General features: G+C 44.4%; 2 protein-coding genes across 2 annotated transcripts; one reads left to right on the forward strand and one right to left on the reverse strand.

The window, feature by feature from the left end:
- The first annotated feature begins 968 nt into the window (after nt 1-968).
- Nucleotides 969-5,283, forward strand: LOC143302876 (uncharacterized). Its single transcript, XM_076619574.1, has 4 exons — nt 969-1,463; nt 2,163-2,411; nt 2,523-2,727; nt 2,878-5,283. The coding sequence occupies exons 1-4, from the start codon at nt 1,391-1,393 to the stop codon at nt 3,386-3,388; spliced, it is 1,038 nt and encodes a 345-aa protein (XP_076475689.1). The 5' UTR covers nt 969-1,390; the 3' UTR covers nt 3,389-5,283.
- Nucleotides 5,275-27,186, reverse strand: LOC117157626 (uncharacterized). Its single transcript, XM_076619571.1, has 7 exons — nt 26,667-27,186; nt 25,688-25,854; nt 22,619-24,026; nt 8,650-8,886; nt 7,660-8,564; nt 7,306-7,588; nt 5,275-7,217 (listed from the first exon to the last, which is right to left on the reverse strand). Exons 3-7 carry the CDS (start codon nt 23,934-23,936, stop codon nt 7,030-7,032), a joined length of 2,931 nt encoding a protein of 976 aa, XP_076475686.1. The 5' UTR covers nt 23,937-24,026; nt 25,688-25,854; nt 26,667-27,186; the 3' UTR covers nt 5,275-7,029.
- Nucleotides 27,187-27,436: the final 250 nt, after the last annotated feature.

Raw genomic sequence — 27,436 nt, forward strand, 5'->3', positions numbered from 1 at the left:
CACGTTCGACTCTGGTGTATTTTAAGATAATGGGGTCCATGGTCCTCTGGGCTTCTAAAAGGTGCGACGAGATGAACGACGCCGAGGATATGTGGGTCATCAAGGGAAACGAGTTTTTACGTAACGTCAAGGGATAATCTGTTCGGATGCTGGTGTTCGTTTCGAAAACATAATGCAATCGGGAGCAGCCTGCAGTTTGTAAACAGGAAATTAAGTATCGAGCGGACGTTTAATAAATCGTCAGACGTATCGCTACCGTTCATCTTCTTGCATCCTTTGGTCCGAAAAAATAACGATATCGAAATATATTATATAGAGTAGTTGCATATACGTAATATATATGTGGCGCGATTCACCAAGTGTCCAAGCGGAACGACGATTCTGTTTGCCCGCGGCCAACCATGCGTACGCTTTTCCTTCTCCTTTCGTTTCAAATCTATTTATTTCCGTATTTGCGCGATCGATCAGGGAAAGCCAGGAATATTACGAGTCAAAGGCATGGCCGATGAAAATATAATTACCGGAAAAAGAAGAATACTCGGAGAAGTATGGTGATCGTGGTCTCGTTAATCTCATATTACTGTCATTACGCTCGTTACGATCCAGGTTAGAGAAGCAAGGAAAGAAAACGGACGTTATTATTAGACTGTGGATCTTTATGCATTCGTGGAGAATTGACGTGTATAGAAATATATTCTTATAATATCTAGATACCAAAATCCTTATTTAAATTTTGGTTTTTCAATCGCATTGGTAAAAATCTGATTTTTGCCACTTTGATTGAGAATTTTCACTTTTATCCATTGCTAAATCCGAAGAAACAATTCGCATCGCAGCGAATGAAGGAAATCGTCGGACTGTTGGGGCGATGAAAATTCTGATAGAAAGAAACGCAGGGAAAAAGAGATTGCTTTTACCGATATGCTCTGAACGACATCCTAACTATACGAAAAGAAGATCACCGTGGTTTTTGTCGATGCCCCCCAATGAGCAAACCGAGCATCGCTAGAGAGGACAGTCGCGTAAGTTCTCCTGGTACCAGGTTGCCGAAGGAGGTCACCCGGTCACCCAGATGAGGTTCTTTGCCCGTTGTTACCTCCGCACCTCGGCCAATGGCGTGGCACCTCATCGTCGCTGTGGCGAATCCTGTCGCCAGTTTTCGTGCCGACCGCCAGCCGATCACCGATCCAAGACCCGCGCCCGGCTTTGTGCCCAGATTTAAGCTGCTTCCTTGCTGGGCAGGATCTCCAGGCCTGTTCGACGCGCGAGTCCTTTTGACAGCTGCTAGTTGGTTGTTGGAGTTTCTGTCCACGAGTTTCCAGCGATAGTTCATCGCGAAAATCGACTCATCGCCCCTGTACGAATATCTGGGAAACAACTGTTGTTGGTGATGGCCGTCAGGTTCACGATTCTGGTGCTGTTGACCACCGCCGTCGTCGTGGTGTCTTCCGCTGGACTGCTCGGTGAGCAACACGGATTAGTTACGCTCTCGTGGAAACGTTTCTCGCGGTTTTTTGCAGTATCCATTGGACATTCTCCAAGCAACGAACGTCGGAAGTTCGACGTTCGTGACTGAAAATACGTACGCCGACGTTCGTGACGCGCTGGTAAACAAAAGTTCGACGTTCGCATACCAATCGCGGCCCTCCTCTGCGATAATTCGCTTTTTAACACGATGGCGCGTGCTACGTTCGGCCATTTCTCTCGATCGCCTTCACGTTTCGTTATTTCGATCGAGAACTGCTTATTTTCTGTTTTTTTTTTTTTTTTAACTTAAAGAATTCATTGTTCCGTGTTTTATCTTCTATCGCGGATCGTAAGATGTCGGTAACTTGTCCCAGTAACGCGAGAAAGTTTGCGGATAGAGGCATCTTTCTGACGCATGAGTGTGACGCGACACACTTTGCGGTACGCGCACTTTGTTTGTCGTTTCGAGAAGAGAATGACAAAGCCTTTCGGCGGAGGAAGGTTCGGCAGCTCGTAGAGCGTAGAGAAATCGAAACGATGTCAACACGCGCCGAGAGAAATTTTCGAGAATATCGACTGGTGGATGGAAATCGGGGACGATATTTTTCGTCGACTTTCGATCGACGACTTTCGTTTCGATCCCATTTCTCTTGTCGAGTTTCTCTGATGCGCCTTTGTATTTTTTCTCACGACAGAGACGCTACTTTCCTGGGATATTCCGGACGCCGTGGGCAGATCAACCGCGCCGCAGTCGCAATGTCTTTGTCAAACTTCCAATTGTTTGTGTTGCATCGATCTAAATCTGACGACGGCGATCGGTGGTGGTCTCGTGGTGGACGACTTGGATGGTCGAGCGTGCATCAACATCAAGCAGAAGGAGCAGAATATCTCGTTGAACCTCAGCTACGGCGATAATCCCGTACACAATGCTACCATTAAGATCGGTAATGAATGACAGAATTATTTTCTATTCTACAGTTAGATGTGACGAATATTCCTTTATTATATTTAGGCAGCTTCAAAGAGAAGTTAGTATCATTTACGACATTTTACAGTGGACGCATCCAACAGGCCAACCTGCATGAACCTTCTGTCAGACCTGGCGCAAATATGCGCGAAATTTACGTCGATTAAGCAGGCGGAAGCTGGTTACGACGGTTGCCTGGTAATCGAGCCCGCACTGCTGGGCACACCGCAAGCCACTTACCACATGGGATGCTTCAATTTCAATCAGGTGGTGCGACAGATCGAAGCCCCTGCGTGAGTACGATCTTTGAAAACTGTTTGGCGAACGATACACGAGACGCGTATCCAATTACGAGGTGTCGTTTCATTCGTATTCGACCGCCATCGTAGCTCGACTACGAACGTTTTTATCGTTAATTCCTCGTAACTGGAATTTCCTCGCAGCACTATCGAGACGACGGAAACCACCGAGACTACAGAGGACGAGGAGGATTCGTTGAACACGGAGGAATTCATAGCAGCGGTTTCAGCCAGCGCGGAACAAGGGATAGCTCTCTTCTCTCAATGGCTTGGACTTAATCTGAATCCAAAACTGAACCTGACCAACAGGAACAATCATCAAGAAGCAAGCAGCCAACGTGCCATCCCATCCACAACTTCCAGGTCTGCTCGAGTTCATTGGGATCAAGAAGAGAAGAACGACGAACGATTCAAGCAACTGCTCAGTGCGCAAGACAACGTGTTGAAGGGTTCAGCTACGATTGGCCAATCGAACGGAGCTGAGACGACGTTCGTTTATTCGAAACCCTCTGAATTATTCTCGTCGGAGAAAAGCTCGAACGATAGAAGGATCGAGCAAATGGAGATCGAGCCGCAGCACCTGGCCGTGGTGCCGAAGGAGTCGAGAAGAGGCGGAAGGGCATACAATATTCATCAGCACGTGAACGAGATCTGAAACGTGTTTGTTCTTCGTTCGACTCGATCGATCGAGGATTATAATTAAAACATAGAGTTTAGGCTATCTCACACGTAGATCGTATTCTCATGACGAGTTAAGGCAGAGTTATTATCGTTGCCTCCTTTCTCTCTCGTATTTCTTTATTCCTCTTGCTTGTTTATTAATTCCCGATAAATTCGACTAACCAACGAACGACTACACACTCTGCCAGATTAATCGGTAATATCGTTCGTTCATTTCGAGAAGACTGACCGCTTTCTGATCAGCTCCGTCTGAATGATCTCTCGCGATTGTGATCACCTCATTTCCTCTCTCCGCGAAGTCTCTGTTACTCGAAGTGTCGCTAATAGTAACTACACGCTGGCGGTTCTGCGAGGATCGCCGGATACACCCGGACGAGTTTAGCCGTATGAAATAAACGACGATAATCCGCAATTATCAATGGGAAGAGGTGAAACAAGACCATATGTGAATCTTTTTCGTGAGAATGCAATTACGATCGCTGCAAATCCGTTTCCATTATGCGAACTATTTATTTAGTTTGGATGCCGCATAGTAAGTAGAAAACATAATAAACATAGTAATATCCTGCAAGTAGTTCGTATCATCCATGCGACAACATCGAGTTGTATCTACACACATGTATCGTAAAACAGATATACACACGCCATCGAGCGATGGAATTTTTTTTATATGTTTCTTTTGTCGTAAAACAGATAACCGTGCTGCCTAACACGCGTGCACAGTAGATAGGCATTTTTGTCGTACGCGCGAGTTTAATAGATCATCGATTGATCGATCGTGGAAATACTATCTTCGATCGATTGTGCTGGAATATTAGCTCGTGTTCGAATCAAATATAGGATCAGTCATTCAACAGGGTAGAAATTACGAACGTACATTTTTATAATCGTTCTCTGTAATATCGTTGACACGGATAAATTAATAAAGCCAAAAAGAAACGGTTCGATACATTCGTCTCATTCTGTCTACGTTTGCCCAAGTCGATCTCGCAGTGAGGATTTTCAATTACAGTGACAACAACTTTATGGCGATCTGTTAGATAGACGAAGAAGAAAAATTATTCGCCAAATATGTGTGTGTGTGTGTGTGTGCGCGCGTGGATTTGATCTTGATACAACTACGTATATGGATTCTTAGTTAAAGAATTTTAACGTAAGTGAAATTCTTAGTTAAAGAAAGGAAGAGAACGAGAGTGACAGTATCGAAGATGAATTTTTCCACGTTAATTTCACGATTTCAGGAATGTTGCGTGCCATTGCAGCTTTGTGGATCTCCATGAAGAGAATTTTGACGCGGCAAATGTGAATTGTCCAGGAATGAACACAAAGGGATTTCGATAACAAATTACATCGTTTTTACTACCATAATTGAGAATTATCGCTAATTGCTAAGTATAGTCGTTCGTTAATTTGCATATTTACATATGTTTTTGTGAGAAGGAACATTGCCGAGGCAGGAAACCGCTCGTTGTTTCTGTTTACTCAGTTTTATCGACCTCGAGCAATTTAATTAGATAAGTAATATTTCGCAATTTGTAAAAGATTGAAAATGAACGACGAAGATTAGAAATTGAAATTCATTGTCGCGTTTGAAGAGTGCCAATTTATCTTTTTTCGTTTGTTATTTCGAGCCGTTGTTTATTACTTTGGAGCTCAAGTTCGTTTGGTCAAATTTTCCTTTCCAATTTATCGTTCTATCAAAGTGCTAAATAATTCGAATCTTACATAAGTAAGCTTTTGCATTCGTTCTAAAATTATTAACCGCTCCACGGGCAACAAACCAGACTCAGATTCTCCAACATAGATACACAACACAGTCATGAAATATATTATCGAGAAATAACATCGTCCGACAGGCGATACCTTCAAGTCCAATTTATTGATCGCTCACGTTGGCTTCATTACACTTTGAAAAATCGATATAAGAAATATATAATTATACTTATATCACCGTACAGATAGGTATATGTATGTGTATATATATATATTTATTTTTTTTTCTTTCTCGCTTATTTTCCCAATATCGATACCTATAATAAGATAAGAGGAAAGAGTAAAAGGAAAGAATCGAAAAGGAAAAGAATCGAAATGTTTCTGATGAAACGGAAGATATTATAGATGGACTAGATACTAATAACAATCTCTTTGCCTTAAAATAAACGTATCTCATTCGATTCGTCAAAATATATATTTCTACATACGTGTGTGTGTGTGTGTGTGTGTGTGTGTATATATATATATATACACACACACACTCTAATCTATAGATATGCGTTTCTCCGTTTGACACGACTCGTTCTTCTCGTAGTAAAAATATTTTTTGGGTTTCATCTTTGGGCGATCATCGTTACTCTATGCAAAGGTAGTTAAAAAATAATTCGAACCTTGCTCGCGGCAACGTGGAAAATTGGACATCCTGTTATGCGCGTCCCTTCGATCAGGCCATTTCAGAGATTGCAGCGCCCCTGAACGACAAGAGCATCACTCTTTTATATTTGTTTTCCTTTAGCTTTGTTTTCTCTCGATTCGTTGATAGATCAACGTACGTTCGATGTTTCGTGCGACAGATTTCGTTCTCTCCCATGACGACTCACACGCGTTACAAAAATAAATGGTAATTTGTTAGCTACTCGAACCGGAGGACTCGGATTTTTCGCTTGTCCGCGTTCGCGCGGTTTCGTTATTCCAACATCGAGATCACTTTGAAAAAATAGACTCCGTGCGAGGATTAAAACGTGAATAAATTTTGACAAAAATACGCTCTATGCTTGTAAAAAGTTGAATACGAGAAAAAAGTAGGAAGGCGGCTTGAGCCTTAAACAGTTGATAACGCTAGTAGTAACTTCAGTGATTATTAATAGAATAATTAAACGTTATCGAGATTAGACATATTGATACATCGAATACGAGTAAATAGTACGATATTATAAGATTATACCATCTTTGATTTGTCTATAGCTCGTTGGCTATCTTCGCCTCGAGACCGTCTCGCTTTACCTCTTCTATCCGAAGGATCATAGGATCTTTGTTATTGGCAAAAAGTAGGAACCTCTCTCGATAAATTTACCATTGGATTTTCGAAAATACTTCCGCAGATACAGACACGAGCTTAAGCCTCTTTCAACAGCACCGCCTTGTCGGTATATCGTACACTTCTCCGGTTCACCGCTTTGAACTGCTTTCGCCGCGCGAAGCTCAAATACGCGACGAATTGGCGCCGAAATGAGTAACCGTCTCGCAACTTTTTAATCGCATCACCCTCGACACAGGGCGCCTCCAACAATAAACGCTAAAATAACAAATGCAAAATGTAATCTTCCTCGTGATATCTGCTCACGAAGCGATGCTATGCCGAACACATTCTGAAACGCACGTGCACAACCGAGATGGTTACCAAAAAATGGTGAAAAATGAGATTGGTTCGTTGTTGCGCAGGGTCAACGCAGACCCGCTCACGTCATTAACAGTATCTAATAAAAGGAAAATATCTTCGCAGACATAGGCTATGGTCCTTGGAAAAGTCGGAACTCTATGTTCGCGCGCATCCGAAGCGCTTAGATACGAAACAGAAACGTAATATTTTCACACGGAATGCGATAGAAGGAGATCAACGATTCACTTGATTTGTTGACGCGGTGCCGGGCCGGCAGGTGGTAATGTCAAGGAGTCTCGTTTCTTTCTGTTGACGCGACGTCCAACGTGTAGTACCACGTCCCCGGCTTTCACGGACTTGAACTCGGCGATCGCTTCGGCGTGCGTCATACCGTGAAGAGGTTTCGAATTTATCGACAAAATTTCGTCCCCTGGAACAGAGTGTTTCGTTTCATCTCGAATCGACGATAATTTCATTAAGACGTTCAAAGAATTATGACAATTACGATAGTATCGTACCTTCTTTGACGGTTCCAAGATCAGCAGCCTGGCCATTAGGAAAGACTGTCTTCACGTAGATTCCCATATTCCCTCGAGGACTATCTGTACCGCCGACGATACTAAAACCAAGTCCTTTGTGTCCAGGACCTTTTAGAAATCTGGCTGTCAGTATCGTGAATGACGCGCCACCCTTGCCTGGCCTTGGTAGGGTGCAGAATCTCGACTCTTCACCCTCGCCAGCTTCGTCGATGTCTTCGAGTTCGGAGTCGGTATTCAGGCCTTCGTCCGTATCTTGCGTACCCTGTGAAAAATAACGAAGAAATAACGAATGATAAACGACCAATAAAAAATCTTTTGTCGTCCTTTACTCACTTGCCAGGTCTTCAAACCGGCACCGGAGGAACTAGGAATATTGGCGACGCTTCTGCTGTTCATTCGTCTGGTTGTCTTCTTACCAGGGCTTCTATCAGCTCCCAAACTGGACGGCCCTTCTTCTTTATTCATACACGGGGAACCAGGCCCGTTGGAGTAATTGTTCACCTGTCCACCGACTTTGAAGTCGGTCACCCTCTTTCTGGGCGTCACCCTCGGTATGTGAATCTCCTCGAACGACGAGTCAGACTGATTTCTATGCTTCGAGTTCTTTTGGAAGTGGACGTTCTCGTACGAATGATGATCCCTCGTCTCCGAGTTGCTCCTTGCCAGATGCCTGTCGGAATGGGGGGTGACGGATGGTGTCAGTTCTGACCTATGACCTCGTTGGAAACGAACGTTTTCGTACGAGTGATCCTGCTGTCTGCCGGCGTCACGATTCTCGGAATTGCTCCGTTGTAATATTCCCCTAGACCTCGGGCAACAACCGGGAGACGAATTCGAGTACAATACGTTCTCGTACGCGTCCTTTTGGCTATGATCGTGACTCAGTACCGGAGAATCATAAGCGCTGCTGCTCTGCGAATACGTGAACGTCTTGTTGTTGTTGGTCAATGGGCTGCTGCAATTCGGAGAATTTGGCACGCTGCCCTCTGCCAGCGTCTCGAGATTGTCGTGGAAAGGATAGGGTGGAAGGGAAGTCGGTTCGCTAGAATCGTATTCTCCGTCAAAGTTTTGACTGCTCGAGGAGGTCAAGGGACTGGGCACGTAGAAATTCGACGCGTTATCCTTTTGCGAGAACACTTCCGTCACGCTCAGAGCCTTCCTCTTTCTGATGCCAGCGTTTATCTTACTGAATTTGCTTCGTAATACGTGCTGAATATCAGCGATACCCTTGGTGGTACCTAAACGAGGCTCGAATGTTAGTTTCTATTTGAATTCGTAATTGGAATTAGTAATATTAGTAAATAGGAGGATATAGGTAATTACCTGGCAGTCTTAAGGAGCTAGTTTGTAACAATTTCTTCGGTGAACTGCCATCCTGAAGACTTTTTGCAGCAGGCGAAGACTCTCTGCTAGTCGGGCTGGACCTCACTGGTTGAATAACCCCCTGGGTCGTTCCGCCTTGTATCAGAGCCTCCTGAGGTTCCGAAGTCTCCTGAACTGAACATCTCCTTCTCAATTTCCTCCATCGTTGACTGATACTCTTGTTCCACAAATTCAGGTCTGTAATACAGCAACAAGAAAATCTCGCATGACTAGCAGCCACAGGATGCGTTATCTTCCGACGACTGGCTGCGTCGAGGCTCGTTAACGAAACAGGACGATCAAAAATTGCTTCGAAAAATAGAGAAAAGAGACGGCTTCTTAATCATCGGAGTTAACGACAGGAAACACTTATCTGTTGCCTGCGCGAAGTGGAACGACCTATCGTTATTTATCGAAGATAAATTTGAATCTTGATCGAGAAGAAAAAAGGCGTAGAAAAAAAGAAATAAAATTATATCGATAACGATAACGTTATTTTTAAAACGATCGTCACGTTACGTTTAGAACGATATGAATATTAAAAAAGAGCATCACGATCCTTCGTATCGATATCGCGTTATCGGATCTACATCGGACACTTCTAGAAATCTAAACAAGACAGCGTACGTATGTGTTCAGAAAACTAGAAACTTCTTCAATTACAATTCAATATAGTTTCCATGTTGTCGTTGATGAAACCACGTGACTACAAAAGACGATCGACGTTCGAGTCCTGTTCCTTTCACCGATTCCATGAAGGGTCATGCCCCTTTGACTTCCTCTTCCTCCTTGGGCGGTAGTAGCTGCAACGACCTTGGGAGAAGCACGCGCATAACCACCAACTCGTGGTTTTCTTCAGTGACGAAAGAAAGTCAACGTCATAAATAATTAATCGAGATCGATGAAGAGCATGGTCGCGAGGTCACTGAGCTTAGACGAGACGTTAAATCGACTAATTACGTTTGCAACTGCGCGTCGTTTTTTCACTTGCAGGCGATCCATGCTGAACCGCAACGTGTCACGAGGGCAACGTGGACAATGACGACGATGACAATAAGGACGACGACGACGACGACGACGAGAAAGAAGAGACGAACGCGCCGTTGCCCACGACGATCGTTGCTGACATACTGGGGCGTCGGTGGCGGCTGCACACGCCATTATCCGCAGTTACAGTCATCTTACAAAATGCACTTTCACTTGTCGACGTATCTGCGGATGCGCCCGGTTTTGCGAGGCCTTTTTCGTTCCGCACCGAACACCGGACGTTGCGCTTCGCGTCGTTGTGTCTTCCATAGATTACAGAGAGTATCCTCGAATCTTTCGTTCGCGTTGCAAGCGAAAATTCGTCGAGCGAAAAAATTTTCCAAGCGTTCTAATGTTTCGCGTTATCCTTTTCTGGTATTCGTGCGAACTATGCGCGTATACATCCGACGATGGTACTGGAAGAGATCCAGCGTGTCGATCGATAAAACTTCCCTCGATGTGTCATGTTTCGCTCATTCACGTCGTCCGATTTAGCAAGGTAAACCGCGCGTGAGTAACGCGCATTATCGAAATCCTAGTTTCTCGTTCATTTTTAACGTCCTGCAGCTCGAGTAACGAGAGTCAGCGTTCATTATCGGTTACGTTGTTGCGGAATGACACCCACCATCGACGGTGCGCGAAATCAATATTTTAACGGGGAAATGCTTGTGTGTACGTGGAGCGTTAATTAAAATTTGCCGACATTGACGAACTTGGTGGAAATTAGTATCGATTGCACCGAAAAGTGGGACCCGCTTTGAGCAGATTGGCCGGAAAAACATCAAGGACAGAGCGGAGCAAACACGTTTCGCAATAGGTTGATGTCGCTGATAATCTTTCTCGATCCATCGACCAAGATAAATCCGTCCTACGTTTCGACACGACAGGCCTTGTCGTCTTCCTCTTCGTGTCTTCGCTTTTACAGCAAGAACTTCGACAGCTTGCAATCCTCCGGATGTATGAGCATTTGCAACTCTAAACGAAGCAGCTCGGCGTAGAAATAACAGAAACCAAGGATCAACGCCAGCATGCTATCAAGATGTCGGAGTCGAAGATCGAACGGTGTGATAACAAATAGATGATGAACGAAGCCGGAAACGCAAAAATTCGAGCGCGACCGATGTCCGAACGACGCGACGCGACGCGACGCTTGAACCAGAATTTCAAAAACCACAGAAGTCCACACTGTACGCGGTCTCGACATGAACTGAAAGACTGGAGGTTTACGGTTAGCCGTGTGCGTAAGGCATTACGTGCGTGTGCGTAACAGACTGTATACACGTGTGCAGCTCGGTACCTGTGCATACAGGGTGACGCGGAATAAAGTATCGAGCGCGTGCTTCATCCCTTGGACTTTTCGTGATACGAATTCCTTGCATAACTTGACAATGACTAGCGAAGGAACTCCCATTTTCCTTCAGTGCGATTTCACGCGACGAACCGACAACTACAATTCCTACCCACCATTTTTCTATGAATTTTGAACGATCACAAAGCAACGATGCACCGTGCGTACGATACTTAAATGCAGAATATTTTTGTCTGAAATATTCTTTTCGATAAACGATGAAAAATTTCGTTTTGAACCAGATCCAACGTCTTTATTTCGGAGTGGCACGCAGTATACGTGAACCGGTAAGTTGCAAACTTACCGCGCAACAACCGAGACAACAAGCTCGGAGAGCTATTTTATTTTATTTCATATTTCACGCATTCTCGTTCCACTTTAACCAGTCGTTTCCACGGGGTGGATATGCGCCGTTTAATCAAAGCGTTCAGAAAGAAAACCTCCGAACACTTTTCCGTTCACCGTATATACCGCTCATTCGTAGTCCAATTGTGTACTGATTGTGGGAACCCTTCGTCGAGTGTTGGTGAACGGTTTCTCCGTAGCAAACGTACACACGCCAGCGGCCCTGCACAATCTGCGTATGTGTACCTATTGATGTGCATCACGGCTGCATGCACACCCTACATACAATTCTACTCGTGCTCCTCGTGGTCGGGGCGGGTTGCATTATTTTCTATAATAAAGTGAATGTACGTTGTTTGTGAGAGTTGAGCCAGGAAGGTGGACACGCGCGTAGCCAGAGACGTAACTGTCCGACGCGTACAGAGTTCAATAATCTTCGTACTGACGCCAGTCCCGATCGTTCGCGAGCTTCGCAAATTGTTTTTGTAACGGTACGCGCGATTTTCTGTGTCTCGTGCGTGAAAGCGAGATGCTAGCGAGCCGCCAAATTCAAACGTTGTCGATCAAATTCTGATTCTTACCGTGCATAGGTGAGAGAACTATCGTCGAGGAAAGACGATCGACTGTTTACAGTTCACAAGAACTATGTTAAAACAACGATGAACGTATATATCGTCTATTGGTCAGAATTGACCTATATTAGATTCAGATCTTCTGATCTGAACGCGAAACGGGTAACAGACGCAATAAACACGTGTGAAAAATGAGTCATTCTTGTGGAATGATGCATTGAGCGATGTGTGTTTTAGAAACGATATAGTGGCATAGAGCGAGGTTAAAGAGTAAAGTGATTAAAGTTTATTTGATTCATTGTATATATGTATAATATATTAACTTGTTAAGAGAGTATATTGTAAATCTGTTCGTCATTGTAACACGAAATATGCATGCTTCGTTTAAGTAATTCCTTATTTGCATAATTCTCTCTGGAAATATTCTCAACAACTGCCGCTCAACTGCACACGTAATAACAAAATATACCAGACATACACTTGAATGTACACTGTATATACTTGCTTACCTGTTTCAAACTACATTTACAAGAAACGACATGCGTGTGAGCTCAAGTTGAGTGAATATTTCTCCTATGGCTCATTGTGCCTCGACGCCTTCTACGACTGTTGCTATCGTGACACAGTTTTGAATAGGAATACAGAAAGGCTTTTCGTTCCGAATATTTAGCGTTACGCGTTTGCATAATTACATAAAAGAACGCAGATTTAAAAAATTGTACATTCTTATGTCTGGAAATGAATCGGCGAAATGTAAATGTCGCTGGCATTATGCGCCGCCGATCTATTGAACTTTCGTACGAATCCCTGTATTTTGAAATTCCCGATCTTTTATATGCTTCCATATCGGTCATTGAAAATGATCGATATCTTGCATCCCGTGTTTGACACAATTGATATTAGTTCATATAATTAGAACAGATACGAATCCGTGCTCAAAACAACTCAAACTTATAAATCGGAAAGATCCAGGAGATAAATTAACAGATACTTCTACTACACGTACGATGTATAAGACGTAAACGCCATATCTGGCGATCGATCAAGGTTTTGTCAATCTCGTACATCAAACTCGGTCGTGAGACCGTTTCAACGTTTGTAGTAAATGTTATCATCGCTGTAGCGATTAGATTTCCCAAAGTAGCTGGCGATCGGCGAGAGCGTAAATATTTTTCTCGTACACGTCGACGCAGGAGGAAGACGAATAAAGGCTGAAGAAGAGAGATAGGCAGGAGAGCGAGGAAATCGCAAAAATGAACAAAGAAAACAGAGAACGAAGAAAGAATGAGAGGAACGAGTAAGGTATACTCAGTCACAGTTGAAAACGCGTAGTCTAGTGCATGTGAGGAATGCGTAAACGGTAGAACCGTTTTCCGAGGGAAGAGAGAAAGAGAATGCGCTTGGAATCTCGACTACGCTCCAGGGACATTGATAAAAAATATCGAACGTTTCGTCATCGGTTAGACGATTTTTCTGAAAAATCTTAAACACCACACCTCCTCGTATGCAATTTCCTCTCGTTTTAGGCACACTACGATACAATTCCTTTTTAATCGCTTGACTGACGGAGTGTCTGCGAATTTCCTTTTCGATTATCTGCCCTGATTTCGTCATTTCTTCGCGATTCTCGGCTTTTCGGTAGCGATGTGTACATAATTCGAATATGCATTACACGCGCGTAGAAGGGCGCGTCATTCAAACGCTTCCGGTCTCACCATGGGTCTCGCGGAGGAGAGACAGTTCTCGAGAGTTTGCGTATTACTGGTATTTTCGCATCGCGCAAGGCCAATGACGCGTTATAGGAGCGATGCCACTCGTCACTGATAATGGATATCACATGCCGCACGTTCGCTGCACGTTTGCTGCGTTCATTTTATCGTATGAAACGTGTCAACGTTTGATGCGCATCATAGCATAAGCGATACTGGAGAACGTTGCAAAAATAATACGACTTTTGGCTGTTTTAATCTCAGTGTATTTTCTAGTGATAGAATGTTATCGATTTATATCGACTCCCATTGCTCGACCTCGATAATTCCAGATTCCTGCGTAAATTGCGCTCGTCGATCTCGCGCAAAGAAGATAGATCGAACGCAGTAGGAAATAGCTCCGTTAGAAAGTTTCTTCGTAGCAGCAAAACTATCGTTGTAAATAGAACAGCCGTGTAACCCGTGAAAGCCAATTACGCTATTATTATGCAAGTGAATGGCTTAATTTCCAAGACAAAGGTGCTCTACAATATTAAACGATCGAAATCTCTGGAAGCTTCACTTTATTAATACGGTTGGAGAATGGTTCGGAGGGAATAGTTAGAGAGAAATGGATGTTAAAATAAACGTAACAAGAGAAATAGAAATCGATTTACATAGATATCGTAGGTGCGACACGCTGTCTCCGTTTCCATGTCACTCGTGCAACCAGTTTTGTCGACAGCGTGAATAGTTCGGAACTTGTCCGCGGAATAATCGACTAACTGTATGCAGACAATGGCTGAGGCCACTCGGCACGCATCGTTGACTCCAATTATGCAAGGAGTTCTCAACTTGCCGCCGTTACCGCGATTACATAGCCCCGCGTTTGTCCATTATCGAACCTGTTAACGTTTTATCGTTTAAATCGATACATTAGTCGTTCATAATTTCATTTGTGTCCTTTATGATCGTAAGAATGTTCCATCACAGGGTCCATACGTTCTTCCGCGTCATTTTTGACTTGCAACGAAAAACACGAATCGAACGGTAGAGTGCGAAGTTGAGTTTAACGCTGATTTAGTACAAGGTTTGATCATCGTGAAACTATTATTCTTTGACCTTAAGCCAAGGAACGGCGCGAAGTTTATTCCACGTTTCGACATTAGTAAAAAAAAAAAGTATCGTTTGCAACGGGAGATTGCACCGAACACTAATGAGAAAGTAACGATAGTCACGAAGCTTAAAAGCAGGGTAATAAAATATCCATTATTCCAGGCTCGCGTGTGCGTGTCGTAACGCATCAAAACAGCCACCACCGAAGGTAAACTTTCGTGGAAAACCGCTCTTTATCGCTGATTCCTCAACGAGATCGAGTTATAGCCACGAGGAAGTATTTTAAATAGAAATTATTCTCTCGTTTGAAAGCCGATCCTGTCAAAAATCTCATGCTCGTTTCGATATGTTTCTATAGAACGTCACGTAGCGAACGTTCACACAACGCTCCGAATTCCAGCTTTCTATTTACTTGTTATTTGATCTTGCAATTATAAAAAGTTAATTGCACTAATTACGAACGATGAAAACGATGGAAACGATGAAAAGCTGCGCAATCTCTGACGCGTTCTTTTCGCACGACCGCTTGTCTGCATCGAAATGTGCATTCGAGTCGGCGTTTTTTTGGACTGGGTGAAAATCGAAAGTGGCCATTTTTGATCGAAGAACGCGTAAAAGTTCTTTCGAAGAATGCAGAAATTATGTGCGGGTGCACGATGCGTGACGCAAATGCCTGGCGAATACCTCGTTCCCTGTTTCCGGACGAATTATCTCGCGACCGTTCTAGTCCCGAGCTTTCTCGCGACACCGTTACAGTCGACGCGGTAAAATATTACTTAAATATTTATGAGCGGCTCTCGAATCGAGAGTGTCGCGCGAAATGAACTAAACGAACGAGACAAAGAAGAGAGAGGTGAAAGAGAGACCGGTCGAAGACAGGAAGAGGAAGGGAACGAAACGGAAGAAAACGCGTTGCACGAGACTCAAGAAGTGTGGCGCATGCTGCGCGCGAGCACAATGCTTTTTAAGTGGCCGCTACGATCATGAGCGCTGTAAAACGCTGGTGTCAACGTTCGCTAACTGAAGAACAGGATCATTCGACAGGAAGTACTATCTTTTATACACCGAATTTCAATCAGACGGAACTCGACGGTTCGTAGCTCGCATCCGGTCAACGAACGATCGATAAGAACGCGTCGCTGGATACTAAACGATTACCGTTCCAGTTAAAAAACGAATAACGGTGTTCCCGTGAATATGCGAAAGTTCCTTGAGACTCGAACGACAATTGATTATGCAAGGTCGAGACTATCGAGGAAGTATTATGCCGTAGAATGTACCTTCTTCTTGTTAAAAAATTGAAACTTTTAACGAAGAGAATTTTGAAATCAGATTGTTTAATTGGTTAGCTGGAGCGTTGCTAAATCGATTTCTATCCCTTTTTTTTCTGTTTTATATGAAAGTGTATTCGTTCGAGTTCGTGTAGAAATTCGAGCAACCAAATTTTCAACTTCCTTTCACTTCGCGAGAAAGAAGCCAATCATCAAGTTTTCTGTCGGACACAATACCCCGACGTTTCTTGGAGAACCGGTCGACGATGGTCGAATTTACTCTTTTGTTCCTAATGAACAAAAGATCCTCGATCCCTCGTTTACGCGGATATTCTTCCAAACGGAGCACGCGATTAAGCAATTGTCCGCTTTCCATTTTGCACACCGGGAGATGTGTTATTACTCGTTGCGTGACTCTAAAAGATTCTATATTTTTAGCGAAATCGCCCTCTTCGCTGTTGTCAATTGTTGCAACAGACGAACTGTCACGCGAGACTCTTGTCTCTGACACGCCGTGTCTCTTCCCTATGGGAATCATCTTATTGGCTGCCTTCTTGGAATTTCGTCAATTAAGCTCCGCGTCGCTGCAGGAATACGCTATAAGTAATAATTTCAGGGTTGACGGTCGCTGAGAATTGAATTACTCTATTACCATGGCAATTTGTTGGCCTATGGTGTAACTCGACATGTGACGTCAGTCGAATCACAATGTCACGTGGGACGTGAACTGTGTTTGCTCGAACAAAGAACCCGTTCATGTTTCTTTAAAACACGGAAATCGATCGATGAAACTCTGAACGCGATAACGATGAGGGCTCACGAGGGCGGAGCGACGAGATCGAAGAACGAAGCGAGCTCTCTCGGATTCTCACGTACAACGTTTCATGTAGCATTCGCTCGAATATCCGCGATGAAATCTTTCTAATACTTTTTGTGGAATTATAATAGATATATGGAAACTTATAATCTCAATCATTTACGGTCTCAGCTACGTCCAACATATTATCGTAAACAATTTGTATTTAATATATCAAACTCCTTAACCACGAAATATTTTCTCGCCTATGTTAAAATAGCTACATTTGGTAACGAGGTAATTATATCCGCACGACGTTATTTCATGACGAACTATGTCGTCATATCCAATAGAATCGTTTATTTGACATATTACTTGAAACATTTCGTCTTAACGCGGTTAAAAGATTAAATTGGAACACTGTTCGTATGTTGTGCGTATGTGTTTGATATATTTCTTTCAGATTGAGTTTTAGATAATGCAATAGAACCTGTTTCAAGTGCAGTAAGTACTCGTAAATAGTTCTTTTCGAGGACTATGTATCAATGACAAAATCGTAAAATCTTGATTTATACGATACCAGATAGTTCGCGACAAGTTCAAGTATTTGTCTGTTTCTGTTTTAGATCTGATTCCAAAGTCCTGCATAGAAGGGAAAAATAAATGCAGTCGAAGTACAAGTAGATAAATTAACATCACGTCACGTGCCATCACTCTGTAGCTTATTATGTTTATCTCGTGTGTTCGTCACACAGTAAAGTGAGTTCCCCTCTTTCAAAATAAAATAAAAAGAATTACGTAATTCATACTCGTTTCATACGCGATTTAAACGGAGTTAGAATGACAATTTTTCACGCTGCTGGCATATACCGTGACGTAGACATCGTAGCATAACACGACCCATACATTTTTTCCATGATAACGTCTCTTTCCTATGGAATAAAACGAGATAAGCAGGCGCCTGTTGGTGAAACGCCATTCTGCTTCGATTCGATGTCAGTCGCCTTCACAACGACCAACGCGCATTTAATTTCCCAACGAACAATGGCTACTTTTTCTATCTTCCGGCGTCGTCCCATTTTCTCCGTGAATCATGTACGGTAATCAAGCATGCAAGTAATTTTCTGCGAGTACGATCTTTCGTCTGATATTTCAGCTACATAAATCGTCCGAATTTTTATACCGAAATCGTTTCGGTTTTTCCAAAAAGTCAAAAGATGAACGTTCAGACTAAAAAAAAGGAGCGATTTTTAACGTTAAGGTTCATGCTCTGTTAAATGGAGAACGTTCGCACAAAGCGTACGTTCGATCGATTAGCTTGACATTATCGCACTCGAGTATAAATAGCGGTAAACGAGGGTTTACTATCTTCCGAATGAGCGAACAAAAGTCAGCGATTTCTCTGAAATCGCCGCAGATTCTTGATTCAAGCGAGACGTCTAAATTCGAAACAGATTGCCTTCGTAGAAACCGAAAACGGGTAGGATTCTTCGAAAATGTTCGAAAAGCAATTTCCCGTGTTTCCCGAGCTGCAGTAAGTCATGCTCGGACAGAGAAGGCCGAGCGTGAGAAAACTTCCCCGAATAATGGAGCACAGTCGCCGAACGAACCTCGCACACTCGTGCGTCAGCAAACGCGCTCGCTCGCTCGCTCTCGTATAGTTTGAGTGCTTGTAATTAAGTGCATAACGAGGCTTGTTTACACCGAGTCGGGTCCTCGTAATCTTCAGAGCCGCTTAGTCTGCCGTTTTAATCGGACTCTTCTCGGAACGGAATTTATGGCACGCCCAATGGTGTACTTACGTATATACAATAGCGAGTCGCTGGCATGTTCGCGCAACAGAATCATCGATGAAATATATTCCCAGTCTATTTCAAGTAGTTGCAAACTATTCGAAATTGTTAACAACGCGAAACGTACAAAACGAATATTACATTTCGTTCGATGTTTGACGAAGTTGTATATGAATGAAATATATGGAATTCTATCAACGCTTTATTAATAAAGCGTTTCAGCCTAATTATAGAAATAAGTAGAAGCAGAAACGAGTAACATAATTTTATTAATACAACGATTATTTCAGACTTACGACCGAACAGATTTGATCTTATCATCATACCGGAAAATTAGTAGAAAGTATACTAACGTAAGAATGAAAAACGGCTGAGATAAAAATCAGCGAGGAGTATGGTGTACAATGATGCACTGTGGCATCCATTATTAAACGATCAGAATGTAAAGTAAATGCAAAATGCAAAAACGTCAATTCGCCAAATGGAACGTTCGTAAATAGCCAACTCCTAGAACACGCCGCATCTTGTAAAAGTTTTGACATTTTAAGCTTGGGTTATTCCAATCAGCGTACAGTTTTAGCATTCGTAGCAACTGAGTAAAGAGAGAAAAATTCGGCGGACAAAAGAGCGAACCGGCGTAGTCGAGGCGCCTTGCGGAACGGGTAAACGCGGTTGAACGCGCCGGGGTGAAAATGTCAGGCATTTACCACGGAGTTCGACACAGATTTCTCTCACCTTTCGGAGCGGGATGCCCTTCCTTCATTGAACAACGATCGAACAACAAATATCGGTTGCTGAGAAAACACGAAGCGTACCGGCAAGAACACGGGAATTCTTATCGATCTGTTTCGAACCACGTTGCTTCGTGCCAATTTACTCCGAGTGTCACTTCAATTGGATGACAACGAACATCGCGACACGAATACCGATAGAGAAAAACGCACGTGAAATGTACAAACATCATCTAGGTCGATTCAAAACGAAGACACGGTTACGCGGTCGCGGTTTAACCGTGTCTGTTATAAAAATGTTGGCGTTGTTGCACGATGCGCGAGATTATCGTACCGGTGCACGATACCTTACGTAAGCTCGTCAAATTTCACCGAAAGGTTAAGCGTTCGCTCGCTAAAATCGCTCTACCGAAGACACGGCCGCGTTACCATGCTTATCGAAGAAGAGATCTCTCACCTTTGTTGTCGCAGACGTCACAGAGCACCATCTCCGGAGGCAACAGACTCGCGTGTGCATCCGACCGCGTGATCGCGTCTGCACTGAACAACTTGGCACGCCCGGAGGACGCTGGTCGGCACGTCGACGACAGGCCGGAATGGGACGAAGAGGAATACGACGAGGAACGGCGTGCGCGTATCGACCAAGTTCGATAATGTGTAACCGGCCTCGTTGGAGGAACGCGTGCGGTTGGTACTCGATCCCCAACACGTAGAACTCACAACACGGTTAAGAAACGACACGGTTAAACGAGAGGCAAAATAAAAGAATGTTTAGACGAGCATACATCGATGGTCGCTCGTTTCGAAACCGCAAAGGATACTTGGACAAGAACGGAAGTAATACTTAGAAAGACGAAGAACGAAGGAAGGGGAAAAAACGAGATAAAACGAGGCAGATGGAAGATGAGAAGATACCGATACGCACGAACAACGCGAATTGTATCGATTTGATCGGTGTTAAAAAATGCTAGCGGTTTGACAGCTAGATTTGCACTGGAGGAGCGCAACATCGGCCCATACGCCGGACTTACGGCGGCATTGATGGGTCTGCTGTGCTGGTTGATGGAGGGGCGAGGGGAAGAACCCTGCGTTTCATTGTACGCACACCATGGGCCACCATGGAGGGGCAGGAAGGACGCTAGATCAATATTAGGGCGTAGACTCAAGGGCAAGGGCCGTTACCGCCTCTATATACACCCATGCGTGGGTTTGTCTTGTGCAGTTAGAATGCCTGAGCATTTCGAGCGCATCAGCTAGCCACATCATCGATGCACACCGATCGATCGGTTCGTCTATAGAATCTTTATCGAATACGCGGCCTATTGTTCTCTCCAGATATCTACCGTTCTTCCGGTCGGCGATCGCCGCAAGGATGATTTGTAATCTGCTCACGGCGATTGATGGTCAGCAGGCGTGCTTTTTGCATTACGTTCCATTTGCCTTGCGTTTCGTTTACCTTGAGTTCAGTCACTGTCTCTATGGACTCGTCAGAAATTCCGCAAGTTGTTGGAACGAAATCGAAAGAACCCTTAAAAAGGGGAAATCGCAAGAGTTCGTTCGACGATTCATAGGACGAACGTTTCGTAAACGTTTATCGCTTCCCGCGTCCCTCGCGATTATGACGCAAGATTACATGTACGCAAGACCCGTCGAGTCGGCACAACTTTTTGCGTAATCATTTTTATAAAGCCAGACAAGACGAGGTAAATACCGATGTGTAGAACAAGGTTTGCGGGTAAAAGCGTTGCTCGGCGAGGCAATCAAATCGATCGCGTGTCATTGGACTTTTAATAGATTCACAGGCTCCTTTAACGTATACGTGTAAGCATACTGCGCACGTTCATTTCTGAAATTTCATTCGCGTGAATGCGCACCAGAAATTCGTTAATTTGGTAAATGTGCAATCACGTTCGACCTGAATGACGTATGGAATTAAAGCATTGCGAAAAAGTATTTAACACGACACGCAAAAATGATGTGTTACTTACTCGTTCATTTTTAACGTCACGATAATTCTGTAATTTATCGACTATATCTTACGAAACGGTAAAAGAAACCAGAGTGGTTTAGATTTTAGACTTCCTCGTAAGGTTTCTTTTTTCTCCCGAAAAGCGAGCATCGCTAAACCTAATCCGTTTCTCGTCGAGTTTTACGAGCGAGCCCGAAATTGTAACACGATAAAGTATTTTCGTGGAAAAACGTCAGAACCAGCCTCTTTTCTCGTGCGTGTAAGTACAGACAAAGTAAATCCACGTGTAAAGAAGATAACCGACAGATAAGGATCATCGTGCATCGAAAGGAAAAAAGCAAACGGTCGGTTGCCGCTCGAGACTTTCATCACGGAATCGAAGTAAATGGCTTGTACCGGAATCGATGCCAGAGAGAAATTAGACGCACGGTGGATTTGTGCCGTGAGAATCGAGGAAACAACCTCTAATCATTGGTAAAACGATCGCACGGCATATCAAAAACGTTGCACGCCACGATCAGTCTTTGGAATAGGCGAATTTGAAATTTTCGAGAGTGCGCTCCTCTTGTTTCGCGATGAATTACACGGAGAAACGATCAGCCGATAAAGTGGAACAGCGCTAGAAAGCTCGAACGGTCGTCGTTCTCGAGTTGTGCTACAAAAGCGAAGAATCTGGCGTGTCTGTTCATCCTAGCTAAATCCATATGTTGGGACATATGTTATTAGGGATACGCTACCCTGACCTGCACTAGCAACAAGAGCGAGAAAGGGTCCCCACGAACGTCTAAAAATAGGGGTGCCCCGAGCTAAGGGATTAATGGCTACGCTGGTTGTAATTTTAAACTTCGGCAAACGTTGCTAATGCAATCTACCGGTTTATGAAACGTACCCTTTAAGCAACGCAAGGACGTGACCAAAGGGGATCATCAAAATGACCAGCAGATATTTCAATGAATCTCACTTAACGTTGACATCGGGTTCGTGTGCGTTCATTGATATTATACACGAACTCGAATGCTCTTTTAAGGACTGTCAAAGGAAATTTCGACGAGACGAGTGAAACGATAAAATTTAAGGTTGTTATGGATTTGAGCATCGATTATCGTCGATTTTCGAAAGCCGAGTCTCTTTATCGTAAAGTATCTTTGACGCGTTGTATTAATATTCCGAAGGAGTCAAATATCTCATTTATCCATTAACAACAATAAACTTTTGCCACTCGGATACCCGAAGTTATAGCTAATCTACAGTGAGAGCAAACATCGACTCGCTCACCCTTTCGCTGATCCTCGCTGTCCGAATGGAGTTCAACGTCGTGTAGCCTCATCGATTGCACGAACCCTCGCCAATGACTTCGTGATCTTCTTCTCTCGTGCAAGTCCAATTTCAGATCTGCCAGTTGCTGATCAGACTCTTTCAATAGACCGTCCAGGATGTCCGGTCTATCGAGCTCCTTTGCTTTGATCTTGGAATCTCCCGTGGCACTAGCGACGTTCGAACGATCGTCGTCGTTCGACGATGCTTCGGTTTCTTTCTCCGTGGTCGTGATATTCTTCGAATCCTCTGGAACGATATCGTTTGTCACGGTATTGTCGGCAGCAGTGGCATTCACGTGCGTGTCGCTGCTACGCCTATTTTTTGACTCTTTTCTTCGTCGAACCGGAGGTCGTGGATGCACTTCCTCGGATACTGTGAGGTTTTTTCCTTTCTCTGGTTGCTTGGAATCCACGTTATTCTTCTGCGATACTTTACTCGACACCCTGCCGTTAACTTCCTTGCCTGCTCTCAGGTTCGACGCATTCCTCGGGTTATTGTACCGATCCTTCAGCGATTCCCGGTTACTTCGAGACGCCTCCAACAGTTTCTGTGCGAGTAATCTCGTTTTATTAATTTCCGCCCCGGCCTTCCTCTCGAGTTTTTCCATCTCGTGTCTTTTTTCGAGCTTCTTCTCGTTGGAGCATTTCACCCCGGTCCTCGGGGAGCCATCAGGAGTTTGAAACATCTGTTGTATCTTGAAGATATCCGATCGAATTTTTGCCGAGCTTGAAAGCTCCGTCTTCTTGTTGGACGGGGAAGATTTCGTTTCGTTCTTCGTCGCCACTCTGGGACACCTTTGAGCCGGTGGCGTGTTTCTCAGTCTCTCTAAATCTTTCAAATCGGCCAACATAGAGCTCTGCGTTCTGGCCGATCTGCTGGAACCGTCGATGGCGATAGTTCTCGGTCGATCTTTCTCCGTTCGACCGATTTTTTCCATCGGTATCAGTGCCGGATCGACGAACACCGTGTCTCGTATCTGACTGATGTTTCGTAGCCTTGGCGCGCCGACCTTAACACCGGTCGTCCTCATAATGACCTTCTGCATGGACTCTGCGATGTCCCTTTCACGAGCCAAACGTCTTTCATCGATCAATTTAGCTCGATGAACGTCGATTGCTGGCACAAACGGACCGTGATATATCGGACTATTAACGGAGGAAGCTGCTCGTGAATTGGACACAGGATTATTTGGCCTGCTGGTTCTTAGCGGTGACATTCTGACCAGCTTCGGTGCATCCCTGGGATCGTCGGTCTGCAAACTGCCTCTGTATACCATCGTTCTCGCTGGTTCCGCTTCTGCAAATCAGTTACCAGCGTCCACTTTTTACGATCATCGTTAAGTCATCCTCGCGTATGTGCCTCCATCCTGAAAAACAAAGATTCGGTGTATTAATGAACGCTCGCTGTCCGAGGAAACGTGTGTTTTATTATCTACTTAAACGCATATTTGAAGCGACAGGCACGAAGATCGTAGATCACCGTCTTCCGTTCCAACAGAGAGGGGAACCATCGAGCTACGTGAATCTTCGAGTTCATTTCCGTTCTTCGGATTCACACGAGTGGACAGATAAGTTACAGAAAAAAAAAATCGGCCGTATCGAACGGTAGCGGCAATTTATTGTCGTAGAATTCCGCAATTTCCTCCGTCTTTCCATTAACCGAATCGTACACGATCGATCGAATAATTCGAATAGAAACCGATCGATCGTTTCCGACGACAGCGAATCCCGTAATCTTTTCCAGACGATTAGCTTCGCGTAACTGTTAATCGACGTAAATTATAATCAGGAGAGTCGGTTGTGCGCCACGAAGGCTCCGTGTCTAAGAAGTCGGTGGGTGTCACCATGTAGGCAGTGACCCGGCCATCTTGCGACACGTACGACATCGACATGTAGGTGTAGCGCGCTAATACGACAGTCCGCGGCCGTTTCAACGCGTCTATCTACCTGTATTTTAATCGTTCTTAACTCACTGCATTCTAATTACGCGAGATGGGTTGTCGGGGGTGACAGTGGACGATCGTGCGGCCGTAAATGGACGCCGAGATCGATCACACGGAACGACTGTTACGTTCGTTCGTTCCATTAGGATCGATCGTGTATATCGCTTTGTCTGGAATGCTTCGGTCGGTTAGCAATTGTTATGCCGCGAATATCTCCGTTCGCTCGCGACCCGTTATTTAACGCTTTGGATTTTGTCTTGATGGAAGGGTCGAGCATCGATTATTCATTGATTTTTAAACGTATCTCTGGGTCTTTGCGATGCGACGAATTCCTAAACCTTTCGCGACCTCACGCATCGCATTTGCATGTTTTTTACGATTGAAACGAAGTCCATCATTAGGCTAGTGAGTCTCGTTACTCGACGTTGACGTCAACTCGATTCTAAATGATATCGTTTCTTTAGTTTCTTCGTGTACATTCGAAACACCATGCGTTACCGCGTACAGGTTTTTTGCGGTTTACGATCGAAGGAAAGAAGCTGCGCCTCTACTGCGATGCACACGCGTTACTTCATGGATGTTGCGTGGCTCGATGAAATAACGAGACTCTGCCGACGTTGATCAGCTTCTGTGGTTTCTATTCCATGTGAGAGAAATCGTCGTTTTCAGAGATCCATCCTCCCGCTTCCACGCGAAAAATTTCTTCCGTCTAGAACGAACAGTTTCACGAAACGCGTCACGCGACACCGGCCTTCTCTACATATTTCGATCGGTATGCAAACGCGCTACTTGTTGAATCTGCAATTTTGTTCACGGTAACTTATTACGACCGCTTTTGCCTGTCTATCCGTCAATTAGTCATGGTAGGCGAGATACGGCTGAAAAATATTCTCGTACTGTTTTTCCTTAGCCGCGAGTTTTCCGAATCGAGGTCTAATCCAAAGTCGCCGGAAAATGTTTATCGATAGGCTGACAGATCGACAGAACAAGCTTTATCTCCGCTTCCGCTACGATTGTACGACGGTCGTGTATGAAGTAAACCCGTTCGAACACAAAACAAAAGAGAATCAAGGTAATTTACGTACCATTTCCTCCGTGGACAGCGTTTTACGACGCAAGGATGCTCGTTACGCGTACGGATGTCTTCGATATCTCGGCTCGGTTACACGGAATGTTTTCGTCGTCCTGCTTCGTCCTACAATTCTAACGATAGAAATTGTTCTACGCTCTCGTAGCCGGCCTCTCGTTAACCCTGTAATAAAAAGGTTCATGCATTTTCCATTAAAAGAACGTCACGCTTTATTTCTCCCCGGCACACACATCCGCTCCCTTTCTCTCCTCCCTTCTCGTTTCCCTTTGTCGTCGCGTTTCGTCGACCTTTCCCTGAGATTTTTAGCTTCGCGAAGCTATTCACCAAGCATCTTGGAAAGTGCAAAGGCGGAAACGGCGCGATATTTATTTCCCGTCGTACGGTTCGCCAGTGTTACGTAACGTTTTCCTACGATTTCTAACGTTTTTCATTGTCAATTAAAGATTAATTGGCCGTATATCGAGTAAACCGGCTCCGCAGCTCGGATAGAACGTAATTGCATGCTTGTTTTCAATAACCCTTCGTGCTTTCCTTGGTTTATCATGGAACAGAGATCAGAGCTCGGTATACATATTTATGTTGAGAACTTAGCGGATCCGCTTCCTTCGACTAGTGACAGCCATCCACGGTAAACTAGACCGATCTCATGTAAGAGGATGAGAACCGACCAGCATGCCAGGAAATATTCTATTTTTACGCGTTTGCCGTTGATAAAGTTTCAAGGCTTCCTTGCCAGGGTATAAATATTGACCACCTTTGCATTACTCTAAGAGACGAGTTTACAACGCGAATTACGAAGCCGTAAACCGTGTTTCGCGTGGCTATCGGGTTGGAAAAATGCGTCTTAGTATTTTGCAAGTGCAAAGCGATTCAACATCGATTATCTATATCATTTTACACGGACTCTCGTTTTTCACGACTCTCGCGCGATTTTAAAACGGATGCAACCGCGTCGATCTTCAAATCAAACTCACCCAAATGTTTCCATCCCACGGAGAAACAGCTGCATCGTACGTGCACCCTCGATCGGTCGCTTTTTTCCTCCTTTTTTTTCTTTATCTTTATTTCTTTTTTGTTTCTTCGAGTAGCAGACTCGAGTATCCACGGGAGCCTAACGCGAAGCGTAGCGCGTATCAGGAATAATTTTCACATTATCGCGTCGTAACAACTGGCACGGAACCGTCCGTGGTACGGAAGCAGCGTCCACACGCGGTTCTAATTCTCCGCGCCGAAAACAAACACTTTCTAGAACGAGACTTGCTCGTGCACGTGATCGTGGTTAAAGCTGGGCTGTTGGAGCGCATCCGCGCGCGATTTCCTCTTCTCCGCAGCCGGATACGATTCCGGAGTCACTGCAGTCGAATGGCGTGGCGTGGAAACGTTTGCAACGACAGTACCAAGTTGTTTCGTGCCGTAAGGAGCACTGAATGGGTTTGCCAGCGACGAAACATAATCGCGTTTACGGCACAGCTGTAGGTACACCACTCTTTTCCTTTCCTTTCCATGCGAGCCAGTGAAGTACCGGAGGATCCCCACTACGTGCACGCGTACAGCACGAGCGTACACCCACGCGACACCCGGTATACGATCCGTGGGTAGACACGGTTAACATCGAAGAGGAAAGGAGAAGCCAGATGCCCACCAACTGTCAAATTTTCTTGCTCGTTCGTTTGGAATGCGCGAAGTCCTCGTTCGCTCGTTCGTGTGTCGAGTCTCGGTCGATGCATTCTTCGTCCCACCGACG

Source organism: Bombus vancouverensis, chromosome 6 (genome assembly GCF_051014615.1).
Source record: "Bombus vancouverensis nearcticus chromosome 6, iyBomVanc1_principal, whole genome shotgun sequence".
Lineage (NCBI taxonomy): Eukaryota > Metazoa > Arthropoda > Insecta > Hymenoptera > Apidae > Bombus > Bombus vancouverensis.

Coding starts and splice junctions, on each gene's coding strand:
- LOC143302876 (XM_076619574.1), top strand. CDS start 1,391: ATGGCCGTCAGGTTCACGATTCTGGTGCTGTTGACCACCGCCGTCGTC. Junction 1,464..2,162: donor GTCTTCCGCTGGACTGCTCG/GTGAGCAACACG, acceptor TTCTCACGACAG/AGACGCTACTTTCCTGGGAT. Junction 2,412..2,522: donor CAATGCTACCATTAAGATCG/GTAATGAATGAC, acceptor GACATTTTACAG/TGGACGCATCCAACAGGCCA.
- LOC117157626 (XM_076619571.1), bottom strand. CDS start 23,936: ATGGTATACAGAGGCAGTTTGCAGACCGACGATCCCAGGGATGCACCG. Junction 8,887..22,618: donor CAGCGAGGATCAGCGAAAGG/GTGAGCGAGTCG, acceptor GCTGTATTACAG/ACCTGAATTTGTGGAACAAG. Junction 8,565..8,649: donor TAGCTCCTTAAGACTGCCAG/GTAATTACCTAT, acceptor AGCCTCGTTTAG/GTACCACCAAGGGTATCGCT.